At 38.2% G+C, this 10,886-nt stretch overlaps 1 protein-coding gene across 2 annotated transcripts in view; it reads right to left on the bottom strand.

Annotated features, from left to right (window-relative positions):
- Window positions 1-1,467: 1,467 nt before the first annotated feature.
- Window positions 1,468-10,886, bottom strand: part of ncalda (neurocalcin delta a) — a 55,250-nt gene continuing 45,831 nt past the window's right edge. For both annotated transcript variants that reach the window (XM_079626463.1, XM_079626464.1), the window contains exons 4-5: window positions 5,626-5,731; window positions 1,468-3,566 (exon numbers count right to left, since the gene is read on the bottom strand). In XM_079626463.1, the coding sequence (XP_079482589.1) occupies window positions 3,469-3,566; window positions 5,626-5,731 (204 nt within the window). In that variant the 3' untranslated portion in view covers window positions 1,468-3,468. The remainder of the gene's footprint in view (window positions 3,567-5,625; window positions 5,732-10,886) is intronic.

Below are 10,886 nucleotides of genomic sequence, written 5' to 3'. Positions count from 1 at the left end.
AACAGCCGGTCTGCTCCACACGGAGATCTGATCTCACTATCTGTCTAGTCTGTCTGTCAAGTCTGTCTGTGATTACATGAAGAAACTCCAGAGAACCGCGGCAACGTCTCCAAGACGCTTGAAGAAACCGATCTTCAAAGCTGGGCAAGTTGTTTTAAACGCAAAGGGTGCACACCAAATATTGATTTGATTTAGTTATAAGTTAATTGATAAATAAAATCTATTGAAGACATTATTTTTTTTAAAGCATCCCAACTTTGCAGGAAGGTTTCCTCAAGCGTCTTGGAGACGTTGCCACAGTTCTTCTGGATTTGCCTTGTGAAAGTATTCACCCCCACATTTTTTTTTGCGACAGCTTTAAATTACTTTTTTCCACATCAATCTACACTCCTCACCACATGACAAAGCAAAAAAACAACAACAACAACTCTGTGACCGTAAACACTTGTCAACTTTGCAACATTATTAAAAAGGCACTGAAATAATTGCGTGGCATAAGTATTCATAGCCTTATCTCAGTACTCTGTTGAAGAACCTTTACAGCCTCAAGTCTTTTTCTGTAGGCTATATGACGACAAGCTTTGCACATCTGAATTCTTCTCCTCAGATCCTCTCAAGCTCCGTCAGGCTGGATGTGGACAGACATTTTCAGGTTTCTCCAGATATGTTCGACTGGGCCACTCAAGGACATTCACAGAGTTGTCCACAAGCCTGTGCATTGTCTTATATCTGTGTGCTTGGGATTATTATCCTGTGGGAAAGGTGGACCTTCTGGCCTGTCCGAGGTTCTGGACCAGGTTTTAATTAAGGACATCTCAATATTTTTCTTTCCCTAAGTGCCTGCTGCTGAATGGCTTTGTTTGTGCTCTACTCTGATATGCATTTTCAGCTGTTCGACCTTTTATTGAGTTTCCAAATCATGTCCCTTCAATTGAATTTGCCACAGGTTAACACAAACATCTCAGACGACCTCAAAGCTAAATTTCAAGGGTCCCAATAATAATGCAACATAAATATTTCAATATAAGTTATAACAAATCAGTTTTTTATTTTGTAATTATAGTGTATGGAGTGAGCAGAATAGCATAATGCAGCAAGCAACTTTTCTATATAAAGGAGAAATGTCTTAGAGTATTGCATAATGCTTTCACGTTTAACAGGTTATTTACTTTATTTTCTCCTAGTGATAAAGTACGTGTATGAGCAGTTTAATTAATAACACTGAATCAAAATAAAAACGAACTAATTAAACAAATTAAATTAAAACTTAATGCATAAAGCCCTAAAAGGTTCTATAAATGAAGCACTTTAAGTTTCTATTTGGAGCCCTTCCTTTTATATTTTATGACATCTTGTGGCCAAAGCGGGTACTACTACATTTCAACCACTTTTGGGGAGCTTCGATCAGTAGCTGCCATTGAAGATTTGTTTTCCCTCTAAAAGCAAATAAATGCAACAACAACACACTCCGTTCTCTCCAGATTTAATTTCTGCTCAATATGATAACCAAAACAAATTTCTATGTCTCAAATCTACAGTCACAAAATACAGATTACCATACAAAATCTACAAAATGCAACAATTACAAACAATTTGTTTGAGAAATAACAATTGTACAGTATAAATTTCTACAATACTGCATTCATATTTTTGGCACCTGACCACGATATAATTGTGATACAGAAATGTTACGTCAGATGTTTCAAAAAAGAGAAAAAAAAAAGAACGAAAAACTACATAAACATGAAATAGAGCAGTTTTGACCTGCCACTTTAACTTTTCTTTTTTTCAATATTTTTACAAAACAGCAGTTGTTCAATGAGTAAAATAAACCGATAAAAACATTCAATTATGTTCATTAACAGTATAGCAGAACCAAATGCACTGCGGTGAGGCATTTGACGTTCACAGGGACATCGAGAACACTGAACATCAGCAGGAGTGTGGATCTCTGCGGCTTCGGCAGGATTACTAAGAGCACGACAGAGGGTGATATGGGAACTGTAGAAATGCTTTCTACCTACTGTTGAATTCAAGTGAAATGGACACGAGTATAGGTACCACATGAGTGCAAGGGGCATTTGAAAAGCAATGGGTCCTATTTCCATTTACACACTTTTGAAATGAGCGTCTCTCAGAATGATAACATAACTAACTACATCTGTTCAAGCATAGAGTTAAACTCCCCAACATGTGAAGGATTATCATTCCAGATGCAAGCTATTTTACTGCAACTTAAGCTTGATAAAACCCACAGAAACACTTGAGTGCGCGTTTAAGGCAATTCAGTAACTTGATGCTCAGGTGTACAATCCAGAGATAAAGATAAAAGTGATTGTATAAAATCAAAGAAGCTTTGAATCAATAAAGCTTTAGTTCTTGTTGAAGAACAGAAACGTTCTGCGAATGCAAACGATGCATCACGACACCTATAACCAGGGTGAGAGCGAACAGGGCCGTAACTGATATTAACCACAACACATGCATACAAATCACACAAATACTCTCCTGTCCACAAATGCAGATAAACTTGATGTTACATGCTTTTGCTAAAAACGTCAATAAAACCCATTGCTGCATCCTAAGATGGAACAGTTTCGCATGCGTGTCTGATACTTCAGATTTATGTACAGGCCTAACAGTTACTAGAGTACAAACATTAGAAAACTGGAAAAAGAGAACGCAGTCATTTGAACAGTAGACTGTACGACCAAAACCAAACTAATCCACACTAAACTGACCGTGCGCTTCCAGCACTAATAAGGCTCTTAAGATCGGAAGCATGACGCGGGGAAACTTCCGTGTACATTTACAAAATCTACATGCCTGATTTATTGGTCCCATGGGATAATAATACTGTGATCTGCCAATAATAAAGTTGGCCGAACAATGAGTTGAGAGAACCTAAACTATATAAGTTTATAAACTAATCTAAATAAAGTTGAAAACTCCCCCGATTATTTCGATCACTAAGGCTGAGGTGTTTAAAGTGATGCCACTGCGGTCATCCGTTTGAACAATGATTCAGGCATCAGATTTATTCATAAAAATAAAAGAATTAGGAACAAAACATTCTCTTCTACTGGGTGCATTTCCCATATTAAATCCCGGTCTTGGTCAAGCTTAAACTGCTGCATCTAAAACCCAGAGAAGATAAGAATGAAACTATGTATTTAACATGACACTGAAAGCTCTTTTCTCACCAGGAAGTGATTGGAGCTCAGATGAACGCTCTAGTTGCCCAGATTCACTCCATCACAGGCCTCTTGCAGAGATAGCACAGCCAATAACTCTCTCTCTCTGTGTGTGTGTGTGTGTGTGTTACTAGATCTGGCCAAGCTCAGTCTGATGAGACCCAGATGCCCTACTCTGGAAAAAACACCTGACCCGCCATCATTTCCCTGCGACTATATCAAAAACTAAATTAAAACCCATAAATAAATAAAAGGTTGAAGCATGAGGCTGCTCTCAGAACTGTCCCGCACTGCTGGGGTCACACTGTAGCAGACGCACGATGGATGGGTCACTCTTCGCCCCTTTGATGAACTCCTCCAGAGACAGTTTTCCTAGAATAAAACAGGAGAGGACACAGGCTCTTAGAAAATCATATTATTTACAATGGAAAAATGATGGCTAGCTGTCCGATATCCGGCTCGTTGCGTTAGAATCTGAATCAACACATTTTTCTCTAGCCATATTTTTACAGGTTATGGAAACAAATGGAAGATATTTGAGCTTTTCTATTAAATCTAATAAGCCTTCAGGTCTTTGGGTTAAAAAAGGGCAGGATATATAGTTACAACTTTGACAGTCAAAAAACAAAAAGAAACACTTGCTTAATAAAAAAAAGAAGGTAATGTAATCTTTAATCTTAATCTCAAAATCAATAACCATTTCAAATGGTTTATTATAATTTGACTTGTAGGATTTAAAATTTATATAAAAATATTTATTTTAGTTTTAATTTTATTTAAAGTTTTTTTTTTTATTGTAATATTGGATATAAAATGATTGGTTATTTGCTATCTGACATTTTAAATATATAGGGGCATCCCTGAAAACATGTAGTGATTGAAGTTCCCCAAAAGTGGCATGAGCAGTGCGGCCAGCAGGGGGCGCTGCCGACTCTCAGCATTCAAAAGTGAGAGGTGGCGAAGGAATGCTGAGAATCAAAGGACGCATACAGACGCTGGTACCCCAGTGAGGAGTGATGAAATAGTCCAGAACAGGTCCTCTCAAACATATATGTGATAACATTAGCATTCATCGCTCATAGTTCATGCATGGACTGCATGGTTTATTTGGATAAAAACACCACTACAAATGAACATGGTCCTATGTTCTTCAATTTCCTCCCTGTGATCAATAAAGCTTCTGTCCGAGTGAGACCGCGCTTATGCTGCTTCCGCAGACAACTGCCCACAGATACACAAATACACACAGTCTCCGTCCCATGTGACTCTGGCCACGAGAGAGCAGGAAACGCAAAGATCATCTGACCATAGAATCAGACCAGTTTTTTCCATTCTCTTTTCTGTATACTCCCATCCGTTTGGTTGTTGATCATCAATTTCATGCGTAGACAGTCCTAAGCCTTGTTTAACAGCTAATGGGGCTCTTCAAATCACTCAATCATGATGCATTAAGTAAGTTAGAGACTTTACACAGAGAAAGCATAGTGCTAGAATTTGTTTTGTAAAAAAATAGTAAGAAACAAACAAACAAAAACACAGTAAAACGTAACATTTCACATAGTGATGCACCAAAATTTATTTTTACCGAAACTGAAAAACAGAAATCATATTTAATCAACTCTCAACACCGAGTTGTATATAAACATTTGTATATAATCAACTTTGTAATGATATATTTATGTTGCCAATTTTTTTTAAATTCTAAACATTGAAATGTTGGGTGTAATAAAACTGATCTTAAAAGATTTATTCAAACATACATTAAATAGTCATTAAAATTAATAAATATTTTTTTCGTTATCTAATATAATGCAAATAATTAGCAAATTCTCCTCTTTAGAGCTTTTTTTTCTAGCTAATTAATGAGCTATGGACTAGGGACGCTCATAATTAACTGATTAACCGACATTAAAGAATTTGGACCAATTCATACTATTGGTTAAACAGTAATTTTTCAAGATATTTTAAAAATGTTTGTTGCATGGTTAAAAAATAAGCTCCAAGAAAAAAACGGTAACGCCGTGTATAAGTCGCATTTTAATAATGTTTTATTCCAAATATTAGTGTAAAATACTGTTAGGCCTAATATAAAGCGAAATGTTTCCAAAGATTATAAACACTGTAAACATAGCTAAAGGTAATTCCCCTAAATCGACAATAAATTCTTTAAATTTAACAGTATTCATAACAGAACAAGAATGAAAAGTAAAAGGAGCTGTATAAACGTCAAGCCAAAACGAATTAATTTCAAGCTAAACAAACAAGACAGTGACGTTTCAGTGTTGACAGTCAAAACACGCCACCGGAGAAGTACTTACTAAAAATAATTTTGGTTAATGATTTCATCCCTCAAAGACCACACATGTATTATGTTATTTTTCATATACCACTGCCAAATAAGTGTAATGAAAAAGGGGGGGGAATGGTTTACCATCTCGATTGGTGTCCATTTGTCTGAAGATCTTCTCTGTTCTCTTCTCGGGTGTGGACTCATCCTCTGGCATCTTCATCACTGATGACACCATCTTATAAATCGCCTGTGGGAGACACAATACACAAGAGATTCCCTCTATCAAAATATATCACATCACAAAACACAGTAATCTCATATATTAATGCTACAATCATCAGCAAGATCATACCCCATGTGTATAAAATGTGAAATTTCAATGATGTCAGACCATAATGAATGTAGCAGAATCACTATAACGACATGGAAAGCCTTAAAGGGATAGTTCACCCAAAAATGAAAAATTATCCCATAATTTTCTCACCCTCAAGCCATCCTAGGTGTATATGACATTCATCTTTCAGCCAAACACAATTTGAGTTATATTAAAGAAGATCCAGGCTCTTCCAAGCTTTATAATGGCAGTTTTGAAGCCCAAAAAAGCGCGTCCATCCATCATAAAAGTGCTCCATACGGTTCCAGAGGGTTCATAAGGCGAAGCGATGTGTTTTTGTAAAAGAAAAATATCCATATTTATAACTTCATAAACTATATTCACTAGCTTCCGGTAAAGGCCGTAAGTTCCACAGTTCCGGTTGAAGAGTGACCTCTGACCCGACGCATGACGTATGATGTAGATGTAGTGTAAGCGTATTGTGTGCAGCGCGCGTTGCGGTGCGTATGCGGCTATTGTGCTTTCACATGCTGCGTTTGCAGTGCGCAACTCATCTACAGCTGTACCACAAACACAACATTTATTCTCTATTTTTTATTGCAAATCACTATTTTTATTATCCGCGTCTTTTATTAAATTATATAAAAGTTTTAACATTGCGATTCTATTTGTAGGCAACAACGTAATTATAGGTCTACGCTCTTTCTTTCATTTTTCAATGCATTACTTCTATAATGGCTAAACATGCAGGCCTTATGTTAACATTTTAAATTAAAACATACAATTGACCAAAACACGTTTTCTTTTGCATTTAAATCTTTTTTACAAGAAATGTTGTGGGTCACAAAGAACTTGTTCTTCCACCTCCACGAAGAGACGAGTAGGCTACATCCATTATGTCGCGTTGTTTAGGCACTGCAGTTTTCCTTGCTTTAATTAGCCCGGGTGTAAAAGTTAAACAGAAAATGACTGAAAAACAGCAGTATAATTTAATTACATGCATTTATGGTGAGATTACTATATTTTCATGTAAATCCGTGTTCATTTTGACCATGAACCATGCGCTGTCACTTTAATTCAGCGCGTGCTGCACAGCAAAAATAGACTCGGTGCGGAAACCATCTCTGCACTGCTGTATACAGCTCTAACCGGTTAACATGGGTACGGGAAAAACACGCACGCTAAAGGAGTGTGTGTGAAACGGGCGTTAGGTGAGATTAGACGCTTCTTGAGGTTTAAAAAAATAGGGCTGGGCAACAAACTCAAGCTCCTCCGACATTCTCTTTAAAAATTCTTGTTAGGGCCCAAGCCCTGAAAGGGCGCAGAGCCCTATTGTTCTTCTAAGGGTTTTTTGTTATTCTTCTTCTTCTTCTTCTTCTTCATAATAATTTTTTTTTCAAGGTTTTTGCCACTTTTGGGGGCCTTAACGTGCTCAAAAACTCTTGAAACTTTGCACACAGGTCAGAACCCGCGGCCATTAGAGCCGGACTGAAGCTGGTACCCGGGCGTGGCAGGGGGGCTCGACAGCGCCCCCTGGAACGGGGTCCGAAAACTTGGTCCATAAATCAAACACTCTTGCATGAAATAATATGAAACTCGGTACACTTATAGATCTCATCGGTTCATATATCCTTCATGCTCTGACTTTTTACACCAGCCCAACAGGAAGTCGGCTATTTGGCGTAGTTTAAAAAACACATGCAATGGAATTTAAAATACTCCTCCTAGACGATTCAAACAATCGCCACGAAACTCGGTGTGCATGAAGTCAAGACATTGAGGATGAAAACTTGCGAGGGGATTTTTGATATCTCGAACGGTTTGGCCGTGGTGAGGAAACAAATTTATGGCGAATATTGGAAACAGGAAGTGTGTTATAACATCCTCATACATTAACTGATCTTGATGAAACTTCAGCAGTGTGTTCGCTGTAAGAGGCCGATCACATGGATGTGACTATTGTGAGTCAAAGTTATAGCGCCACCAACTGGCAGCAGGAAGTGTGTCACTTTCGAAATGCTTTGAAATCACCCTCTTATTTTTACCCGATTTGCTTCAAACTTCATCTGTATAATGTAAACACACGACAGATGTAGACCTGTGAAAGGATTATTGATATCTTTAATACTGTCGCCATGGCAACGCTTTAAACTTTTATATTCTTTTTGGATGCATTTGAGGCTCTTAACATGCTTCAAATTGCATGAAACTTAACATGCATTTGACATTTATTGTGTAATAGACATGTGCGAAGTTTCAGAAACGGGCGTGGTAAGGGGCTCAGTAGCGCCACCTTTAGTCAAAAATGGGGTATTAGTTTTACCTACAGTAACCAAACTCGGTACGTATATTCTTCTCTTCGATCCGGACAACTTTCTAATTTACAGTCATTAGCTCCGACCAACAGGAAGTCAGATATTTTGGTTTGAATGTGTACTGTTTGGAGCATTTTCCCTCTGCCCCTCTGTGTGTGTGTGTGTGTGTGTGTGTGTGAGGAGGGGGGCTAGTTTAGTTTAACCCTTTCTCTGCTGTGTGCAAAATCTCTGGCACTTTTGAGGGCCTTAACATGCTCGAAAACTCTTGAAATTTTGCACACAGGTCAGAACCCGCGGCCATTAGGGCCGGGCTGAAGCTGGTACCCGGGCGTGGCAGGGGGGCTCGACAGCGCCCCCTGGAATGGGATTCGAACACTTGTCCGTATATCAAACACGCTTGCATGAATTAATATGAAACTCGGTACACATATAGATTTAATCGGGCCGAACAACTTTCCCTGGGTCAAGTTTTACGCCAGCCCAACAAGAAGTCGGCTATTACGGGTTGATTGGAGAACGCTTGCTCTCGCATTTGAAACACTTCTCCTAGAGAATTCATCCGATGACCACGAAACTCGGTCAGCATGAAGTCAAGACATGGAAGATGATAAATTGCCAGGGGATTTTTGATATCTCGAACGGTTTGGCCGTGGCGAGGAAACAAATTTATGATTAAAAAAGGATGCATAAAGTGTGTTATAACTTAGTTATAGTTTTACCTACAGTAACCAAACTCGGTACGTATATTCTTCTCTTCGATCCGGACAACTTTCTAATTTACAGTCATTAGCTCCGACCAACAGGAAGTCAGATATTGTGGTTTGAATGTGTATTTTCTCTCTCTCTGTCTCTCTGCCATTCTGTCTGTGTGGGGAGGGGAGGGGGGATGTGTGTGTGTGTGTGTGTGTGTGTGTGTGTGTGATTTTGGTTGGGTGACAGTTGTAGGTTACAGTTTGACAAGAGTTTATACAGTGCTATGCATAAGTTTAGACACCCATGCTAAAGTTGACTAAAAAGAGGAATAAAAAATCATCTTTTGGAAATTGAACTTAATGTCTTAATTTAAAAAAATAGGAAAAATCCAACCTTTAAGGACACCAATTTTCTTTGTGAATGAATAATGTATCGTAAATAAATAAATGTTCTTCCTTAAAATACAAGGTGCATAAGTTTGGACACCCCTATGTTAAATTCCCATAGAGGCAGGCAGATTTTTATTTTTAAAGGCCAGTTACTATATGGATCCAGGATACTCTGCATCCTGATAAAGTTCCCTTGGCCTCTGGAATTAAAATATCCCTACATCATCACACACCCTTCACCATACCTGGAGATTGGCATGGAGTACTTTCCATAAGATCATCTCTCAATGCAAATCAAACCAGCTTTTAAGCTAACTGAAATACAACCATGCCAATCTCCAGGTATGGTGAAGGGTGTGTGATGATGTGGGGATATTTTAATTCCAGAGGCCAAGGGAACTTTATCAGGATGCAGAGTATCCTGGATCCATATAGTAACTGGCCTTTAAAAATAAAAATCTGCCTGCCTCTATGGGAATTTAACATAGGGGTGTCCAAACTTATGCACCCTATATTTTAAGGAAGAACATTTATTTATTTACGATACATTATTCATTCACAAAGAAAATTGGTGTCCTTAAAGGTTGGATTTTTCCTATTTTTTTTAAATTAAGGCATTAAGTTCAATTTCCAAAAGATGATTTTTTATTCCTCTTTTTAGTCAACTTTAGCATGGGTGTCTAAACTTATGCATAGCACTGTAGTTTAACAAAAGCACAATGTTGTGTTTCAATGCGAGTGTACACAAATATAGAGAAACACTTTGCATTTTGAATGATGGTCTGTATGAACAAAATGACGGAGTATGTTTTTATGTCTCCATTGTTCGATCGAGCCTCACACACACACAAGCTTTCATTTCTATCCTTGTGAGGACATTCCATAGGCGTAATGGTTTTTATACTGTACAAACTGTATATTCTATCCCCTTACACTGCCCCTATCCCTAAACCTACCCATCACAGGAGACATTCTGCATTTTTACATTTTCAAAAATATATAATTTAGTATGTTTATTAACCCATTCCCCTCATGGGGACCGCTGGCTGGTCCCCACAATGGAGGTGATCTCAGGTTTTACTATCCTTGTGGGGACATTATGGTTCCCACAATGTAATGTATACCAAGTACACACACACACACACACACACACACACACACACACACACACACACACACACACACACACACACACACACACACACACACACACACACACACACACACACACACACACACACACACACACACACACACACACACACACACACACACACACACACACACACACACACACACACACACACACACACACACACACACACACACACACACACACACACACACACACACACACACACACACACACACACACACACACACACACACACACACACACACACACACACACACACACACACACACACACACACACACACACACACACACACACACACACACACACACACACAATTCCAGCATTGCAATCTTGACATCGCAGAATGTTCATTATAGCCTTAATAAAATATAATAATAAAATAGTCAACCTTACATATAAAAATTACACTGCTCTCTTTAAATAGTCATTTGTACAGTTTGTGCCGTTCATAATATTTTTTTTTAATTTTTCTATATTGGAACGTGAGTGTACAAAGTGTACAAAGTACAAAG

The sequence above is a fragment of the Phoxinus phoxinus genome (genome assembly GCF_949152265.1).
Source record: "Phoxinus phoxinus genome assembly, chromosome: 10".
Classification (NCBI taxonomy): Eukaryota; Metazoa; Chordata; class Actinopteri; order Cypriniformes; family Leuciscidae; genus Phoxinus; species Phoxinus phoxinus.
This window is presented reverse-complemented; position numbering and strand designations above follow the sequence as displayed.